The sequence below is a fragment of the Sorex fumeus genome, unplaced genomic scaffold, assembly GCF_029834395.1.
Source record: "Sorex fumeus unplaced genomic scaffold, SorFum_2.1 ptg000002l, whole genome shotgun sequence".
Lineage (NCBI taxonomy): Eukaryota > Metazoa > Chordata > Mammalia > Eulipotyphla > Soricidae > Sorex > Sorex fumeus.
The window spans coordinates 77,571,844-77,592,181 of NW_026606059.1; the positions used below are offsets into that span (position 1 = coordinate 77,571,844).

The 20,338-nt window shown below is 45.3% G+C and overlaps 1 protein-coding gene across 43 annotated transcripts in view; it reads right to left on the bottom strand.

Annotated features, from left to right (window-relative positions):
* Positions 1-19,474, bottom strand: part of RIMS2 (regulating synaptic membrane exocytosis 2) — a 564,867-nt gene extending 545,393 nt beyond the window's left edge. For 13 of the 43 annotated variants that reach the window (XM_056111731.1, XM_056111813.1, XM_056111789.1 and 10 more), the window contains exon 1: positions 19,231-19,473. In XM_056111731.1, the coding sequence (XP_055967706.1) occupies positions 19,231-19,415 (185 nt within the window). In that variant the 5' untranslated portion in view covers positions 19,416-19,473. Of the gene's footprint in view, positions 1-19,230 lie in introns of all 43 variants that reach the window. The other 30 variants (XM_056111705.1, XM_056111697.1, XM_056111680.1 and 27 more) reach the window with 5 other exon arrangements.
* Positions 19,475-20,338: the final 864 nt, after the last annotated feature.

A 20,338-nucleotide genomic window follows, 5' to 3' on the forward strand; every position in this document is an offset into this window, starting at 1 on the left:
GCATCTTCCCATGTTGCCGCAATAGTACCAAAGAGTTCCCAGTTGGTGGTCATTCTGGGAGTTCTCTTCTTAAACTTTGCAGCCCTTTCTCCCCACTCTGTGAAGTAGAATTTTGCACAAAGGAGACGGTGGTCCGATCCCGTTAGAAATTTTGGGACAACAGCGACATCGGTCAGGCAAAACCGTCGATTGAATATGATGTGGTCTATTTCGTTGTGGAATCGTCCACCGGGAGACTCCCATGTCCATCGTTTAGATTCTGCCTTCTGGAACTGTGAGTTACCATGAATGGTCTTGGTCGACATGATGAACTCAGACAGTCTCTCACCCTGTTCGTTCCATTCTAGGCCATGGGTCCCGATGTGAAGTTCTTCAGCTGATCTTCTCGGTCCTATCTTGGCATTAAAATCACCCACAATGATCTTGTAGAAGGTGTGGTCTTCTTTATAGAACTTCTCTAGCTCCATGTAGAACTTCTCGATTTCTCTTTCAACATAATGAGATGTTGGTGCGTAGACAACGAAGATAGAAACTGCAGGCAGTGAGCCACATCTATTCAAATGTAAACGTCTGATTCAGGTTGTTAGGCATTCGAATGAATCAATGCTCTTGGCCAAGTTTGTGTTGACAAGGACACCGACGCCTCCAACACCTCTTTTATCGCATGTTCCGAGGAACAATTCTTCTCCAGTGTCGAAAACAGCATGGTGAGATTCGTGCCTTCTTGTCTCAGTCAGACCAATGATGTCGTACTTGATCATTCGCGCCTGTACCATCAGGTCCTCGATGGAAAATGCATCTTATGCTAGCGTACGTGCATTGAAAGTACAGACGATCATTTTTGTCTTCCTTCGTTGTGGCAGCCTAGGTCGGCCTTGAGATTTTGTCGGCCTCTCCTTTCTCATCCTTCTCAGTGCTACCATGTCGGTGAAGCCTTCAGGGTCAGGTGAATGAGACCAGTTGTAGTTACTGGTTTGGGCATATCGAATACACAACGGATAGCTTGCCAGGCTCTTCCATGCGGGCGGAATACTCTCGGTAGCTTGCCAGTCTTTCCGAGATGGATAGAGGCTTTTGGGGTGACCTCTAATCACCCTTGTAGGTGTTACCATATTTGAACCCTATCAAATACGGTATGACAATTCCGGAAGATGGGTATTTAGTGTTTTATGATGTGTCACGCAGCCGCAAAGAGAGTTCCGCTTATCTTGTTCTGTGGGTCTTCAGTCATGCGTGGGTCTCGGCCGGAGCTGCCACACGGGTCCGGAAAGCGTCCTGGAGTGTGGCTACGGCTGGGTAGTGGAAGTAGTGTAAAAGTATTCGTAATGCCCGCCTGTCCTTCGCCAACTATAAGACCAAGATGACTGCCCTCCAACGTCCTGATGGATCCATCACATCCTACAGAACAGCAATGGAGAAGATTATCCATGACTTCTACTCAAATCTCTTCAATAGCCATGTCCACTTGCCGACATACCAAATTCCACAGGATGGATATGTCGTTCCCAACGTTCTCCCTTCTGAAATCCGACATGCCATTTCGTCGGTAAAGAAACAAACAGCACCCGGCCCAGACAAGGTCAGACCTGAACACCTGAAGAACCTGCCGTCAGTACTCATCAATACACTGGCTCGGCTCTTCACTCGCTACCTGTCTGAATGTAAGGTTCCGTCCCAATGGAAAACCAGCAGGACTGTACTACTGTTCAAGAAGGGAGACATCCATGACATTGGCAACTATCGCCCGATCTGCCTATTGTCTGTCATCTACAAGTTGTTCACTTGAGTCATCCTAAATAGGATTGGCAGAACACTAGATGAAGGACAACCATGCGAGCAAGGCCGGGTTCCACAAAGAATTCAGCACCATCGACCATATCCACACGATAACCAATCTCATTGAGGTTTCTCGGGAGTTCAAGATGCCCTCTGTTTAACGTTCATTGATTTAAAGAAGGCCTTTGATTCTGTTGAGACGGAAGCAGTCATTGAAGCCCTAGCCAATCAGGGCATTCAAGCCCAATACATCAGGATCCTCCGTGAGCTGTATTGCGGATTCACTACCAGGATCTCACCATTCTACAAAGAAGTGATCGTTGATGTCAAGAGAGGGGTGCGGCAGGGTGATACCATTTCACCAAAACTCTTCAGTGCCACCCTCGAGAACATCATGCGACGACTGGAATGGGAAGGAATGGGAGTGAAGATAGATGGTCGGCAACTACACCACCTCCGCTTTGCTGATGACATTGTTTTAATAACACCAAACATCAGCCAAGCGGCACAAATGCTGGCCAACTTTGACCGTGAGTGTGGAAAGGTAGGACTACAGCTGAGTCTTACGAAGACAATATTTATGAGAAACAGCCTCGTTCCTGACGCCCCATTCGCTCTCAACGGAATGACCATCTCTGAATGCAACAGCTATGTGTACCTAGGTCGAGAGGTCAACATGACAAATGACCTGGCACCCGAGCTGCGCAGGAGGAAGAGAGCGGCTTGGAACGCCTTCAAGAACGTCGAAGAAATAGCTAAGAGGACAAAGAACCTCCGACTCCGGGCACATCTCTTTGATTCCACTGTTCTTCCTGCATTAACATATGCCTCAGAGACCTGGGCCCTATGCAAACAAGATGAGAACGCTATTCAGGTCTCCCAAAGAAGAATAGAAAGAGCTATGCTTGGAATATCACGTTTCACTCAAATGAGAGAAAGAATCCGGAGTTCTGACATCCGTCGACGATCAAGAATCAGGGACGCTGTCTCATTTGCCAAGGTGTCGAAAATCAGATGGGCTGGTCACGTAATGAGATTTAAAGACGACCACTGGACTAGAGCTGTTACTGACTGGATTCCATGGGATGTCAAAAGACCGCGTGGCCGCCCACCTACCAGATGGTCAGACTTCTTCGTCAAGACCATGAACGATCGGTTTGAGGCCCTTCATGTTCCCGGAGCGAACAGATGCCATTGGGCTACACTAGCACGCGACAGGGACAAATGGAGACGTTTCTGGCGCCCGCTCGAGCAAATCGACAACTAACGGGAAGTTAAGTGATTAAGTGATAAGTGATGCATTTTGATTATTTCCATATCTCTTGGCCTCAAGACTGTGAGCACCTCCAGGCCAGAGCACAGAGTCTATTCCATTCTACTTCCTCAGTACATACAGCAGCTGGCAGAGAACTCACTCAAGCTACATATACTTTAAAAAACTGAGGCTAGGGGTGTGGCTCATGTTTACCTAAAGTGCATACCTTGCATGCTTGGGCCCTAAGTTTATCCCTGGTCACTGTCACTGTCCTCCCGTTGTTCATCGATTTGCTTGAGCGGGCCCAGTAACATCTCCATCATGAGACTCGTTGTTACTGTATTTGGCATATCGAATACGTCACGGGGAGCTTGCCAGGCTCTGCCGTGCGGGTGAGATACTCTCTGTAGCTTGCCGGGCTCTCTGAGAGGGGCGGAGGAATCAAACCCGGGTCACCCGGGTCGGCTGCGTGCAAGGCAAACGCCCTACCCGCTGTACTACCTTTCCAGCCCATTATCCCTGGTACTGCTAAGTAAATAAAAACAAAATTAAAAAAGTATGAATACCTAAGGCAAAAATTATCCCTCTCCCTGAGTTTTCTTTTTCTTTCTTTTTTTTTTTAAATTTTACTTTGTTTTGGGGCCACACCCAGCTGTGCTCAGGGCTTCTCCTAGTTCTGCACTGATCATTCCTGGCCGGCTAGGGGTGGGGGCGCCAAATCGGGTGCCAGAGATCAAGACTGAACTCAACTCAAGTGGGTCACATACAAGGTAAGCACCCTACCCACTGTAATATATCACTTGGGTCCCTGATTTTTCTATACAGTGTGTCAAACTAGAACAGGAATCCAAACTGAAATATGCAAAGAAATTACCTATTTATTTTAATTCACTTTAGAAAGTGCAGGGTACTTTTTAAAGTACCAGCAGAAGAGGCACCAACTAACCCCCCTATATATATACACATATATGTATGTATACACATATATACATGTATATATACATATACATCTCTCTTTCTCTCTCTCCTTCCCACTATGACTATCTCAGACAGTTCAATTACTACTCCTGCCCCAACAGGGTTATTTTTAGTTAAGGTCTTTGTGTATATACACCTGTAAAATAATCCTCTTAAATTCTACTTGCCTTTATTATTACATTTTTCTAACAGATGTTCTAACTAGAAGATCCGTTGAGGTAAACCCTTCCCTGAGGGTACCTCCCTCACTGTACGGGGGCTCAAGCAGGCCCAGTAACGTCTCCATTGGAGACTTTGTTGTTACTGTGTTTGGCATATCGAATACGTCACGGGGAGCTTGCCAGGCTCTGCCGTGCAGGCGAGATACTCTCGGTAGCTTGCTGGGCTCTCCGAGAGGGGCGGAGGAATCGAACCCGGCTCGGCCATGTTGGCTGCGTGCAAGGCAAACATCCTACTGCTGTGCTATGTACGAGGGAGAGGGGGGGGGAACTAATCCCTTCATATTTTTATTTTAAGTGGGGGTTTGAGGGGCTGGGCCATACCCAGCAATGCTCTGGGGATCTATGCTTGGGGAGCCATGTGGTGTCAGGAATCGAGGCAGGGTCAGTACATGTAGCTACATTTTAATGATTTAACCCCTGCACTAGCTCTCCAGCCCCTCCGTAAATATTAAGTGGCTGATGACACTGAAGACATCTGTGGCATTTCTAATGATATGTAAACTGCTGATATTTTCATTTATGTAGTCACTTTAATCCTGTGATAGCTGGAAACAAAATTTCCAGCTTCACTATTTGATGGAAATAAATAAATTTGTAATCTGGTTGGAAGTCACTGATGTAGAGGTTAAGACTACCACCAATTTCTGGTGTTGATGCACTCTTTCAATGAAAATTCATAAAAACTACAAGTCAAATAAAACAGAATGCAAAAGAAAAAACTACCCTAGAATGACCAACTCTCCTTTATGGCAGTTGTAATTTTTCCACAAATAGTCCAAATTCTCTCTCCTTCGTGGTGACTTGTGATCACGTAGCTTGCTTCAGCTACCGGAATGCAGGAAGAAGGTGCATACATATTTCTGAGAGGAACGAAGAGAAGCATTGCACTTCCCACTGTCTTTCTTCTCATCTGCTCTCAATGTTCAGTTTCTCCAAAGATCAGTGTCCTAGAATAAAGACAACATGGAGTAAGGGCTGCCAGAGACCCAGAGCAAACATACAGACTACATGGAAAGAATAAAACCTATGTTGTTTTGGTCTGGTGTCTTCTAACAGTATCACCAGCTCCAAATGGGTCACTGTGCTGCCCCTCTCCTCTAACTCCACCTTGGCTGACCAGCTGTGATGCAGACACTGCAAGCAGTTCTCCTTCACCACTTGTCACGATAGTTAGCTTTGCCAGTAGAGGGAGCCAGAGCGAAATGAAAGGAAGAAGGAGCGTCTCCGGTTCTAGGGACTCTGCTGTCCCACAAACCTGGTTTGCAGGACACCCCCCTCTGCTCCCCCTCCTAGAAGACTTCACCAATCCCTACCACTAGCGGGCCTCTTTCCAGCAACTCCGATAGTAGCCTGCAAGCAATTTCCCAACAGTCTCAGTGGCACTGGGCTGTTGGTGACAATGGCTGGCTTCTGGGCAGTGGGTGGTTCCTGAGCAGTGCTGACAGACCCGCCCCTTCCCACAGATGATTTCCTGCTCTAGTCTAGGGTAGCTCAGACAGCCAGAGCCGGGTCCCCCGGGAGAGAGGAATCATCCATCGCCATAGGAACAGGCCTCTCCAACTCACCATTCCCAGAGGCTCAGCCCCATCCTGGAGCAGGGGGCTGCCCTGTACCAAAGACCACTAACCCCAGACATTAAAGTCGCCCTATTGGAATCACAATTGGAGCTTCTGACTCTGGACAATGCTCCCACAGCTAGTGTATCTTAACACATCAAACTATACTGTGCAACATGAATTGGTGTTCTTCTAGGTTTGTTTTTTTGTTTGTTTGTTTGTTTTGGGGCCACACCAACAATGCTCCTGGATCCACACTCAGGAATTACTCCTAGAGGGTGAACAATATGGGATATCAGGGATCAAAATGGGTGCAAGGCAAGCACCCTTACCCATAGTTCTATTTCTCCAGACCCACGAATTGGTATTCATAGCATGTAGAACAATGGATTGCTTTCTTTTTCTACTTTATTTCATGTCTACTTTTACTGCTTTTTGTACCCATATTAAACAATCAAGTACATGTTAAACACTGACAAACTTAAAGTCATAATGTACATTCTATCTTGTCATCTGATGGAACTTTTTGGCTAGAATCATAAGCACTGTAGCACAGTCCTCCCGCTGTTCATCGATTTGCTCAAGCGGGCACCAGTAATATCTCACAACAAATTGTGAGCCTTGTTGTTACTGTTTTTGGCATATCGAATACATCACGGGGAACTTGCCAGGCTTTGCCATACGGATGAGATACTCCAGTAGCTTGTCAGGCTCTCTGAGAGGGGCAGAAGAATCGAACCCATGTCGGCTGCGCGTGCAAGGCAAACACCTTAACTGCTGTGCTATCGCTCCAGCCCATAACATGAAAACACACTTATTTTTCCCATCATGAAATGTTTGAGTATGCATGCCCCAAGTTGTCAGCCAGTTACTCACTTGAGTTAACTGACATTTAAGTTAGTCTGTGAAATAGGAATGTCCTTTCCCACCTGTCCCCAATATGATACATATAAAGTATTTCTTCACATTCTGGTGGTTTTGAGTTTAGACGTTGGAGTGATGGGAACTGGGGCCAGTGCCTGGGATAGGGGTGGGGTGCGATGGCTCACAGCTGCATGATCAGGCCTCGGACTTCCCTTTGTGTGGGTGTGTGGGATTTCAGGCGGGGGAGAGTGAGGGTCCAGTGAAAGCACACTTATAGTGGGGTAAGAAATTAGATTCTGAGTGGCCACAGACTTTGAGCCCACTCAGGGCACAGCAGGTAAGGTGATTACCTTGTACAAGGCCAACCCAGGTTTAGTCCCAGGCACCCTACATGGTCCCCAGAGCCCCACCAGGAGTGATCTCCGAGCCAGGAGTCATGAGCACCACTGAGAATGGGGGGTAGGGGGGAAGGAATGAGACTTTGACCGAACATACCAAGAAAAACTATATTCTTATCAAAGATTAAATCCAAGATCTTATATACTCATACAGAAATATAGTTTATGCTGGAATTTCTTGTTTTTCATTTGTGTTTGGTTTTTTTTCTTTTTTAAAACACACCAAATCATGAAAATACTATATCAGAAATACTTCAATTACTCTTCATGCTGCTATTCGTATAGTTAAAAAAAATTATTCTTCCCATTACAAAAATAATTCTAATTAATTTTGTTAATTAGTATTTTAACATTATCTAACATTAATTTCACTATTTAGTATTTTTGTTAAAATATTAGCATTTAACATAATTTTAACATTAACAAAATTCATATTTTGTTAAAATATTGGCACATCTCCCATGTTAATATTTTCATACTCTATCACATAGAAATCAATTTCATCATATTCTAGACAATTAATCTTGTCTCAACAGAAATGCTTTGCCCTCAAAGCCTCTGCACTAATCATTCAAATATGTAAGTTGGGCTGGGAAGATAGTACAATGGTCTAGAGCACATGCTTTGATTTCTGGGTTCAATTTCCAGCACTACATGGGTCCACAACTACCACTGGATATCGCCCCAAAACCAAAAATAAATTTTAAATAAATGTCTGTCCACACTTCTATGCCCTTAAAAGTCTATAACCAGCAAAAGGAGATAATAGCTCACATCCTAGAACAAATGCTTATTAAATTAAAAATTAAGTGAAAAAGTATTTATTAAATGTATTCTGTTCTCACTATTTATTGTTGATTGGTTGATAGATTAATTAATACCATTATTAATTAATGATCATTAATATCCCATGTCTAAGAAATACAATAAACCTTTTGTGAATCCCAGAGCTATACATTGTTTGGCATTAGCAGCTAGTCACTGAAGGAATGCCAGGCCTAATTATTCATTCAAAAAAAAACATCTACTACCTGTTCAGAACAAACCATCCACTGGGAACACTGTCCTTTCTCTAAAATCTACTAGAAAAGAAAAAGAAGTTCACAGCTATATAAATTTATTAAGACTGTAAACTCTACAACCTGCTAGAGTTTAAGTCCTGACTCCCTGCTGGCAACTTTAAACACCTAAAAAAGGTCAAGTTTTCTTTATCTCTAAAGTTAGGAAAGATTACAATGGGTATTTTATATAGCTATCATTGAAAGGACTGAACTTGACAATGTGTATATCATATCATAAAGCCTGATAACACCTCAGTAAGCACAAGTGAGCTATTAAGTATAAATGCAATAGGAGACAGAAAAAAGAGTAGCTATAAGAATTATGAAAGTACAGAGTCACTGACCACAGTTCTCAATAGATTGGACATTTTAAATGAATCTCCATGAATAATCAGTTGGACCTATCTAGAAAGAAAATGGTAGAGCTTTAGGGTCTGGAGTGATAGCACAACGAGTAAGGTGTTTGCCTTGCACTCAGCCGACCCGGGTTCGATTCCCAGGATCCCATGTGGTCCCCCGAGCACCGCCAGGAGTAATTCCTGAGTGCAGAGCCAAGAGTAACCCCTGTGCATCGCCGGGTGTGACCCAAAAAGCAAAAAAAAAAAAAAAGAAAGGAAGGAAGGAAGGAAGGAAGGAAGGAAGGAAGGAAGGAAGAAAAAGGTAGAGCTTTGAAGGCAAAGAAAACGATATGTGCTAAAGTACAGAAATGATTATTTTTCAATTAGGGAAACTAACTTCAAGTAGTTTGATGTAAACAAAATAATGCCATGAAAGTTCACCAGGTATAAAGACTAATGGGTCTTCTATGATGCTTCAAGACTTATAGTTTATACGAAATGGACAAGCACTGAAGAATTTTAAATGCATTTGAGTGTTGGACTGTTTTACTATTTTGGAAGTTGGAGTAGAGTGAGTGAAGGTGAAAAGGAAGAGACCTGGCTAGAAGAGAGCAATCAAGCAAGGGCCAAGATGCGGCTCAGTGGTAGATTATGTGCCTTGCATGAGGAAGGTCCGGGTTTGGTCACCAACACTGGACTAGAGCGCAGTTGCATGAGGTAAACTGGAATTCATCCTCAGTCCCACATGGTCCCCCAAGCAATGCCAAAAACCACTCCCAAACACTGTCAACTATACCCCCCACATACAAGAAAGAGAAAAAACATTCAAAATAAAATGAAGGCATTAAACAAGACAGTGACAATGAAGATGGAGTGAAGACAGATTTCAAAGATAACTGGAAAATAAATGACAGGATTCAGTAATTGATTATATTCGAGAGCTGAAGTAGAAGGAAATTAGAACGACTCCCGCCACCATCAAGTTTTAGTAACAAAAGCTTATTGAGCGACAGGAGGTACCATCAATTATGCTATCTTTTATTCATGGAAAGTCTAATGGGGCAGGGGTAGTCATCAGTTTTATAAGCTTAGAGATTAAGTTGATTGATTATGAATGGATCCAAACAGTCCTGATTTCTTCCTCCCCCTTTCTTTCTTTACCTTCTCTTCTTTTTCCCTTCGTCATCTCTTCACCCTGTAGTTCCATCATTTTCCACTCTACCCCACCTTTACCCACACTGTAATTACACTGAAAGCTCATACTGATGCCAGATAATTTTACAATAATTAAAGCACTAAATGAAACAACTTCCCATCTCAAGCGAACACGGGTACTGAGAGAAGAAGTATCCAGAAAGCTGCACAACGGGAACAGACATGGAGGCTGCCATCACAGGAGGTGCCTTCTCGTTTCACACACAACTGTCAAATGCTGGTGACTCTCCTGCATTTTTCAGAATCTGTTCTGCTTCTCTGCCTCCACCCTGACTGTCTTGCTCCATACTCCAGAATTTACCACCTGCATTGCCTTAAAAAGTCTAATCAGAGTCTGTGTCCTGAATTTAGCATTTTCTCATCCATCTGCTACTCTAAGAGAATGGATTCTTGTCCTAATAGAAAACTTTCATATTGTGACACAACCTAAAATCCCTCCATTACTCTATATTGTTCACAGGATTAAACCCAAATAAAAAAAAAATAGAAAGTTTTTTCAGGCTCTGACCTTGTTTTCTCCCCAATCTCCTTTCTGACTTACCTTCATTTAAATCCTATGCTCCAGGCCATTTCCAATGGGCTTGTCTAGACCATGTCTCTCCTGTACAAATAAAGGGCTGCTCTCCCTTTCACATTCAGCCTACATGTCAGCTCCCAAAACTGGGCCAGGAGCTCCTCTTGGATACGAGTATATGATATATGGATAACCATCATGCACTGTGCACAATGGTCTCTGAGCACTTGATAAGCTTTTGTTTTTCAGTGCGGGAAATCAAACACAGGTCCCTTAACTTAGGAGGCAAATGCTCTACCAATGCGCCCCATGCAATTGACCTGTGTCATGGTTCTAACAGTGAGCACATGGAGTTAGTAGGTAATGGTTACAAGTGTTTTAAGATTCAGAGATTTCATTAAGTAACTACAAAATACAAAAGTACTTCTAATCATTACTATAAGTAAAATTATATTACTATAAGTAAAATGCCTAGAAGTAAAATTTTAAAGGATTTTAAAGGATAAATTGATACATTTAAACAATACAAAAGAGGCAAAATATTCATTAGATTGTCTAATGTATTTTCTACTCTGTATTTTCTACTCTGGTTATCTACTCAAAACACATTTACCTTATTTTTTTCATGACACCTAACAGTTTTATGTAATGTGTATTTTATATTCTATAGTCAGGCTTAGATGGTCAGCCCTAAAGGACATGAATTTTTCGTAACAAAAACATTCTGCAAAGCCTTGTCATTCCATTCCGTTAAACACTTTGAGACTCTGTAAGTACTTGAAGATATAATTTTTAAAATAAAATGTCCCTTAATTTCCAATACTCCTCAAATTAAAATAATATGTGATAAAATTCTTCTAATTTCTGGTCAAAACAGATACATATTTAGTCTCAAGAAAGATAAATTTAAATCACACAGCTTCCAGTAAATTGAGCAGAATTGGACACAGGTATTACAATTATATTTGCTTTCACAAGCAAGGGCATTACCATCAAAGCAAATTTTTTTCTGTTAGATTATTGAAATTCATGTTAAAAAAATAAAGTCCTAAATAGACTTAGTATTTCACCCCAACGTTTGATCCATTCTTCCAACATTTGAACACTTCTGTGAGCACAGTATCATGGATCAGAAGCAGAGGCTTTAATGGTGAGCATTATTTGTTTTCAATAATTTTTTACTTAGGACTCATAATTTTAAAAATTACTTATAATAACCATAATGAAGTTTAGACATATAATATTTCAACACTAATTCCACAACCAGTGCCAACTGTCCTCCACCAGTGTTCCCGTATTCCTTTTCCCCTGAACCCACCCACACACTCTTCGACCCCTACCTGCCACCTTCACAGGCACGTTACAAAATTTGGTGGTTACAGTTTAGATCTCATGTTTTCAGAGTGTTGAGTTGTGTTTGAGATATATAGCTATACCAATGATGGGTACTGTAACAATTAAACCACCTGCTCTCTGGGAGCTTATGTGTAGCAAGTGGACAGAGGATATAATTTTAAATTATTGTAAACACTGTTAAGTATCATCTGAGAAGCATTAAAGATACTGGAATAAACAGTAAGGGAGAAACCCTACTTAAGAAAGCATTATCAGGGACTAGAGTGATAGCACAGTACATGCATTGCCTGCCTCACATGCGGCAGGCCTGGGTTCCATCACCGCATCCCATATGGTCCCCTGAGCCCTGCCAGAAGTGATTCCTGAGCACAGAGCCAGGAGTAAGTTCTGAGCACCACTGGGTGTGACCCCAAAATGAAAATATAAGTAAAGTATTATCAGCAAGAAGTTCTTGAAAGAGGGCTGAAACAAAGACAGAAGTGTGCAGAAGAGCTCTGGAGCAAAGACTGGAAGTTGGGAGCCTATGGGAAAGAAGGGGCATCCTCAGCTCTGATGCCAGGCTTCAGAATGAGATTAGCCTAATAAGATGCCTGGGTTCTCAGACATAATATGAGTAACACAAATAAGCACACATACATTTTGATTTTTTTTTTTTGGTTTTTTAAGTAACACCTGGCAATGCTCAGGGGTTACTCCTGGCTCTGCACTAAGGAATTACTTCAGGCAGCCATATGGGGTGCCAGGGATCGAACCCAGGTCAGCCGTGTGCGCATATAAGTTAAATGCTCTACCCACTGTACTATGGCTCAGGATGACACATTTTAATTTATTAATAGAGTAAGTCAATCCCAGACATATCTAACGATAATCAGTAACTTCTACAATTAATTTCCTCATATTTATTCACTTGCCAATAGCTAATAATTTGGTATCAGAAAGTAATCTTTTCACTACTACTACTCAGTTATAAAACTTCCTAAGAATGAGTGGCTTTCGCAAAAATACGCTTTCAAATCATCCTCTCCTGTCTCCCTATTCCTGGTCTTTGAGAAATTCTCTGGACATATTTTGACTTCCTAGTACCTAAGGAAAATAATCTCCCACTTTAAAAAAAAAGCGAAAAAGGAAGAGTTTATCCACATCCATATTGTTATGACAAATATTGTAAGGTTTAGAAACTGCTTGCCTATAATCAGTTAACAAAGCTATAGTTTTGCAGAAACTTGTGCTGGGCACTTAGCAGTCTACATTGATTAGAACTACGTATCAAGGTATGTACTGTTAGTCAGGAACTGTAAGTGAGGAGACATAGGCACAGAGTAATAATGCAAGCAAGACCATCTATTTACTGTATATCTTAGAGCTTCTCTGTGCAGGGTTTAAGACCAGCAAAACAGAAAAAATGAAAATGAAAGTGAAAGACAAAGATAAGAAATGCTAGTCTTACAATTAGTAAGACCCTGAGTTCAAACCCAGCACCCAAAAAAAAAGAAGAAATCGGAAAAAGAACTCATAGTTATAAAATAGTAAAGAAAGGTTTCAGCTGAAGAGATAGTACAGGGATTTAGGCAACAGACTTCATGCAGCCAACCCCAGGTCTATACCCTCATATGGTCCCCCAGAGCCCTTCAGAAGTGATGGCTGAGTAAAGCCAGAAATAGTTCCTGAGCACCTGCAGGTATGAAAAAAACAAAAACAAAAGAGTATTTCAAGTGAAAATTCACTCTATCGATTATGGTTGTCTCCACTACCTCTGTCTGTATCATACAGTATATAGAAGTATTTTTATAATATATATAACTAACAACAACAATAAAAAATCATTCAATTGTCTGAGTTGTTTTAAAATATAAAATATATAATTATTTTTATACTGCACCAATCAATTTTTAGGGTGCATTTTTTTATTTTATTTCTTTATTTTGGGCCTCACCTAGCTGTGCTCGGGGCTTATTCCTGACTCTGTACTCAGGGATCATTCCTGGCAGTGCTCAGAGAACCACATGGGATACCAGGGATCGAACCTGGGTCAGCAGCATGCAAAGCAAGTGCCCAACTCGCTCTAGCCTCAACAATACATTTTTGACTTCTTTGAATTGATGGCTTTGGGGCCAGGGACATTGCTAGCTGAAAGAGCCAGTGTGCATGCTGTGCATGAAGGCGGCAGGAATCCTATCCCTGACACATGATCCCCTGGGCAATGAACCAGCCAGGAGTGAATTCTAAGCAGTGCCAGGTGTGTCCAAAAAACTAACAAAAATTCTAGGTTTTCTATATTTGGGAATGGTCATGGTTATTTACATGTGCAATAATCATTTTTATTGAAAACCTTCATCATTAAATAGATTTTTCTGACATGCTTTATTCTTAAATTTTCATTTTGCTATAAAAGGAAAAATGGTAGCTTTTGAAAAAATTTTTTGATTTTGTTTTGCTTTGTTTTGGGAGGCCATATCCAGAAGTGCTCAGGGCTTTTCCTGGCTCTGCACTCAAGGATCACTCTTGGCAGGGCTGAGGAGACTATATGAAATGTGAGGCAAGTGCTTCATCTGCTGTAATCACTGTACTAGCTCTTGGGCTCCCGGTTTTTTAATATCAAAATGAGGAATAGTGGGTTCCCAAAGGTTTAGCACAGTGGGTAAGGCACTTGCCTTGCACATAGTGAACCTGGATTCAGTCCCCAGCATCCCATATGGTCCCCCAAGGACCACCAGAAGAGATCCCTGAGTGCAGGACCAGGAGTAATCCCTGAGCGACACTGAGCGTGGCCAAAAAAAAAAAAAACAGAATTTTTTTTAAAGGGAAATAAAGAAAATGAGTAAGTCCCTTCTAAGCATACAAAAATATAAAAGCCATAAGGCAAAGGCAGTAAATTCAAGTACATTTCTTAAAGATCACAACCAGAAAAATAGAAACAGCAGTGAGATCATAAAACAATTGACATATACAAGCAAATAAATGACCAAAAGAAAAAGCAACAGAAAAGGTTCTACACAGATGCAAAAGGCTCTCACCCTCACTGCTAATAACACTACAATCGCATCTACAACAGAACTTTTCCACAAATATTGGCAAAGATTATCACAGAGTTTGCATGTGGGAAGTTCCTAGTGTGTGACACTAATACAAACTTCCTCTATCAAAAAAGATGAAATCTTGCCTCCTACAACAATATTGTAAGAACCTGAGCAAAGACACTAAGCCAAGTCATAGAGTGAAAGAGGACTGCTGAATGGTTTCTCTCAGGTAGAATATAAAGAACCAAAACAAAAGCACTAATTATAACAAAAATAACTCCAAAAAAGAAAGAGATTAGCAGAGGGGAGAGTGAAGGGGGCTGGGAGGAAAGTGTAAGGGAATCAACTTGATCCTAAGAATGGCACTTGAACTTCGGTGGCAGTTTTTTTTGGCAAGAGTGGTGAAGCACTTTGGTGAGTGTTGTGAAACATTTACAGAGAGGTGTAAAGCTGCACCCCCACAATCCATGTACCATTGTACACCAATAAAAAAATCAGCAACATTTTAATTGGGAATAGTCCACAGTCCTCAAAGATGAGTTTTGAAATCTAGTCAGTAAAAGGATATTACAGACTTCATTGGGGCCAGAGTACAGCAAGTAGGACATTAGCCTTGCATGCCAGGTTCAATCCCTGTCATCCCATATGTCCCTAAACCCACCAGAGTGACCCCTGAGTGCAGAGTCAAGAATCAGCTTTGAGTACCACAAGATGTGACTCAAAAACCACACCAAAAAGCATATTTTACTGACATATTTACACAAACTAAAATTTAAAGAAATTGACATAAAGATTAGTTAACACATACTAAAGGTTGGAGAGACAGTACAGCAGACAGAGTGCTTGCCTTCCATGCAGCCAACTCAGGTTCAATCCCTGGCATCCCACATGGCACCCCAAAAACCACCAGGAGTAAAGTAAATCCTGACTGCAGAGCCAGGAGTAACCCCTGAGCATCACCAAGTGTGGTCCAAAAATCATATAGTAGTAGTAGTAGTAGTAGTAGTAGTAGTAGTAGTAGTAAAATAAAATAGTAACCAAGGAGCTACTGAGATTGAAAAAAAAATCCTGTTGCCAAAAATTGTAGTATCTCACTAATGTATCTAATGGCATAATTTGATTGTGACAGAAAACATCCTGAGCGTGTGTGGATGTTTAGCCTGACTTGAATAAATACTAATTATTAAATATAGATTATAATTACTTTCCTAAGAGAGGATATTATAGTGGTCTTCAAATGAGGGCTGCATACCCCTCATTAAAAGTATACAGAAAAGATATAGCTATAAGTTATATGTTTCTTAATACTGTAAATCTACATCGACTATGTAGTAATACCACTTTCTTTCCCAAATAAAATAGAAATGTTCTAATATTTTCTTATTATATTTCAATATAGCATGCCCTTGAGTATTCACATGCCACTCTGAATAAGCATTTATGAATATGTAAAAAGGCAGCAGATATTTCAATCAGTTTCTCTGCCCATGACCTTCTCTGGTAATAGATATTAACTTGAAATTAAATAGAGATGACTAAAGAAAAAAAGTATAATGTAGTCATCACCAGACAAATGGCCTATGACTTAATGGTAAATAGTACTCATTGAAGATAATTAATATTTTCCTTATAAATTATGTTTGCAACCCAATACCCAATGTTGAAAACTACTTAATAAATTGTCACATTATCCAAAACAATGTCTCTGATTACTATAACTCTATAATAAAGTCTATTCTTTTACCAAGCTACTCCTATTTTCTTAGAAAACAAAAGGCGTTTTTAAAGACTGTCTGAAATTAAGTTTTCAAATATATTATACTCTATTTTCAACTCACTAAAATAAAACATAAAAATAAGTCTAAAATTATGTAGGCCATATTTAAGTTATGATCCCTCCAATAATAAGGTAGACACAGATATTAAAATTAATAAGCTTACTATCATAATTTCAAAAATAGTTAAAGGATGTTTGCTTTCACCTAAACTATGTAAGCATGCAACCAATATCATAGTGACTTACACAGAAATGTAATATATAGACCTGGAAAACCTTTCTGAAATGTTTTCCGTCCACTTATAATAATTCCGGGATCATTACTAAAAGTTCACTTAAACTTCAAATTTCTACATAAGAAAAATATATTTAGAAATATATAGTGATTATTACTTAAAATGTCATAAGCACATTTAAGCATGTGGGTCAAAAGAATAAAGTTCCATTTTATATGAACAGCATCTTGGCAACACTGATTTTACTGTAATTATAGTAAAAACACAAAATCATATTATGTAAATATCAAACTGCTAGTCATCAAAATCCTGGCTTATGTCATATATTTCATAAACTTAAGCAAAGTTCAGACTGTGCACTATTGAAAAGAATGGAATCTTGCCACTGTGCCAATATGAACGGTCCTTGAGGGCATTGTGCTAAAGGAAATAAGCCTGACAGAGACAAATACCTTCGGACCTTGCTAGTAAGTGGTTGTTAGAGATGCGGGGTAAAGGGGCGACGGATGGGGCTGAGAGGAGCAAAGAAGTGCAAACCAGGGCCAGAGAGATCTGGCTCAAGTGTCTGGCTGAAGCACATGCTCTGCATCAGGGGTCACTAGTCCCAGGCACCACACGGTCCCCACTGCTTCTGAGCAGCACTGGGAAAGGCCCGAAAGTACAAAGTATCAGTTATCAAATAAATGAGTCACAGTTCTTAATTTATAGCGAGAGAGCTATGGTTGATACTGTATTATCAATTTGAGAGTTAGCGCATCACAAGGGGAAAAAAACTGCAAATGACTGAAACCAAGGAGAGTGTGGCAACCCCTTTACACCATCTATAAATATCAGTGACCAAGCCTGAAGGAAGTTATCACAGGCCAGCTCTCCACAGAGACACGGAAGAAATGCTTTGCTATCCAGCAGTCGAACCAAACTACTTAAATCTCTTAACTTGTCTTCTTTCCCAAGATTCTAGTAAGTTACATTCCCAAACACGTATTCAAACCCGGAAAGCAGCTTCTAAAAAGCAATTCTCAGTTCCCGTCAATGAGTAAGGAATGCATCTGTTCTCTTGAGCCACACATAGACTGGGGACCTGGAGGGCAGGACTGGGCCACACTTAGCGGTTCTCAGGGCTACTGCAGGCTCTGGGCTTCGGGGTCAACTCCGAGAGGTGCTCAGAGACCCAAACACTGCCGGCGACCCAACCCTGGCCACCCGGTGCAGAGCATGTCCTCAGCCCATTGAGCCTGTGTTACGCCTCATCCTTTGGTATTCTTTGCGGGAGGGGTGACGTTTTCTCAAACACGTAGAGATATCTGGCGTTTGTAGCACGGATTCAAGTGGTATTTTTCATGAAAAGGCTTAAATAAATACGTGCTGGGTAGTCCTGTTTCTCGACAGGTGCATTCAAGAACCCTGGATTCAATAAACTGTTCTCAAACATCACATGATGCCAGATCAGGGGGGACTCGACACTTTCTCCAAAGGCGGGCCAAAGAGAGCATCCTGGGCGGGCGGGCGGGCGGGCGGCGCGCCGAGAGAGGCAGTACCAGCTCACCTCCCGGCGAGCAATCCACTTCCAAAAAAAAAATTGAAGAAGAAAAAATCAAGTTGGTAAAAACATGCTCGGAAAGAGAAACGGCCACGTCTTGTGCACAACCTCTTCACAGAGTAACTCGGAAATCAAGCCGTCAAACAACCCGGGAAAGCCGGCGGGCAGAAGCCGGCCCCTCAGCTCGCTCTCAGGGGAGGCGGCCGCGAGCCCCAGCCCGCGCGGGTGGACAGTTCCCTGGTGCTGAAGTTCCGCCGCCCCCGGGCGCAGCCCGCGCCGCACACCCGGGGCAGGCAGGACGCCGCGCCCCTGGGCGCGACGCTCCCGCGGCTCCCGGGATCCCGGAGATTCGCCCGTCGCCACCGGGAAGAGCCGCCGGGGCCGGGCGCCCGCACCCGCCGAGGGGGGAGGGGCCGGAAGATGGCGGCGGCCGCACACCCACCCGAGCCGCGACGGGGAGCCCGAGGCCGCCGCCCGCCGCCCGCCGCCCGCGCCGCGCCCGCCGCCCGGCTCCGCTCTCCCCGCGCCGCCCAGGCCCGAGCGGCCGGCGGGGCGCGGCCCGAGGGAGAGGTCGGGGCGGCCGCCGAGGCCGGCCCCGAGCACCTGTGCACGGCCATATTGGATTCCGCCCCGCTCCAGTCACCGGTGGCCCGGGCCCGGCACGCGCCGCGGGGACCCCCGAGCCCCCCGCCAGCCGGACGGACGGACGAAGGACGCCCTCGGGAACGCAAAGCAGCGCCCCGGGTCGAGCCCGGCCGCCCCGACCCACACGCGCACCCACACACACACACACACACACACACACACTCGCTCTCGGTCTCTCTCACATACACTCGCTCACACACACTCGCTCCCTCACACACAGTCGCTCTCGGTCTCTCACACACTCTGTGTGTCTCTCTGTCTCTGTCTCTCTGTCTCTGTCTCTCACACACACACGCGCGCGCACACACACTCGGTCTCTCACACGTTCTCTCTCTCTCTCGCTCTCGGTCTCTCACACACTCTTCTCTCTCGGTCTCTCTCGCACACGCGACACCCGGCGCGCGCCGACACCCGAAAAAGTCTCCGGGCGGCGGAGCCCGGGGCAGCGGCCGAGGCGAGGCGGGGAGGCGGAGCGGGTCTTACTTGAGCACCGACTGCTCCTTCTCCTCCTCCTTCTTCTGGCGGTCCATGACGGCCAGGATGATCTTCCTCTCCTCCTCCGTGAGGTGGCTCAGGTCGGGCATCTCGGGCTGCGGCGGCGGCGGCGGCGGCTGCGAGGCCGCCGGGGCGGCCGCCGGGCGGCCCCGCGGCCCGAGCGGCGCCGACATGTTTGGGGGAGCCCGAGCGGCCGCGGCGGGCGCGGAGGCCACTCGGCCGGCGACTGCGGCGGCCCCGGCGCCGGGACCCGCACATGCAAGTCAATGGCCTCCGGTCGCCGCCGCGGCCCCCTCCCCCGAGGCCGGCGGGGGGGGGAGGGCGCGCGGGGGGCGGGGGGCGGCGGCCGAGCGCGCGGCGGGCGGAGGCGGGGGCGGGAGGGGGCGGCGCGCGGCGCCGGCGGGGTCCGGCCGCGGGGGGAGGAAGCGGGGAGCCGGGAGTCGGCCGAGCGGCGCGGCCGTCCCGCCGGCGGAAGCGGCTGCCGGAGCCCGCGGGGAGGAGAGGGGCGCGGGGCGGCCGCCCCCGAGGGCCGGCGGGGCTAACGCGGAGACGCGGCCGCCGCCCGGGCCGGGCCGGGCCGCGGGGCCGGGAGACCCGGGGCCGGGGCCCCTCGGCTGCCAACGCCCGGAGGCGAGCGAGCTCGGGCTGCGGCGCGCCGCGGGGTCGGGCGCCGCCCGCTCCTCATCACGCGCCCGCCCTGGTGTGTGTCGCGTGGGGGTCCCCGGGGGTCCCCGGGCCGCGCCGCCGCCGCCTGGGGTCGGTGGCGCGGACGCCGCGGGCCCTGCTGCCCTCGCTGCCGCCGCCGCTGCCGCCGCTCGCTGCCGCCGCCCGCTGCCGCCGCCCGCGCCTCCTCCGCCTCGCGGGCTCCTCCCGCGGGGGCCGCGTCACCTCGCGCTCAGGCCCGGGCGCGGCGGGCGCCCCTCCCGAGCGCCACCGGGAGGCCCGGAGGGGGGCGGGGGGCGGGGGACACGGGAGTTCAAGGGCGGAGTTGCGGGGCCGCGTGTGCGTGGGAGGGAGCGCCTGAGGAGCGGGAGCTGGGGGCGGGGGGGCCGGTGTGTGCCCGGGTGCAGGGGGCGCGCCGCGCTCGGGTCGGGAG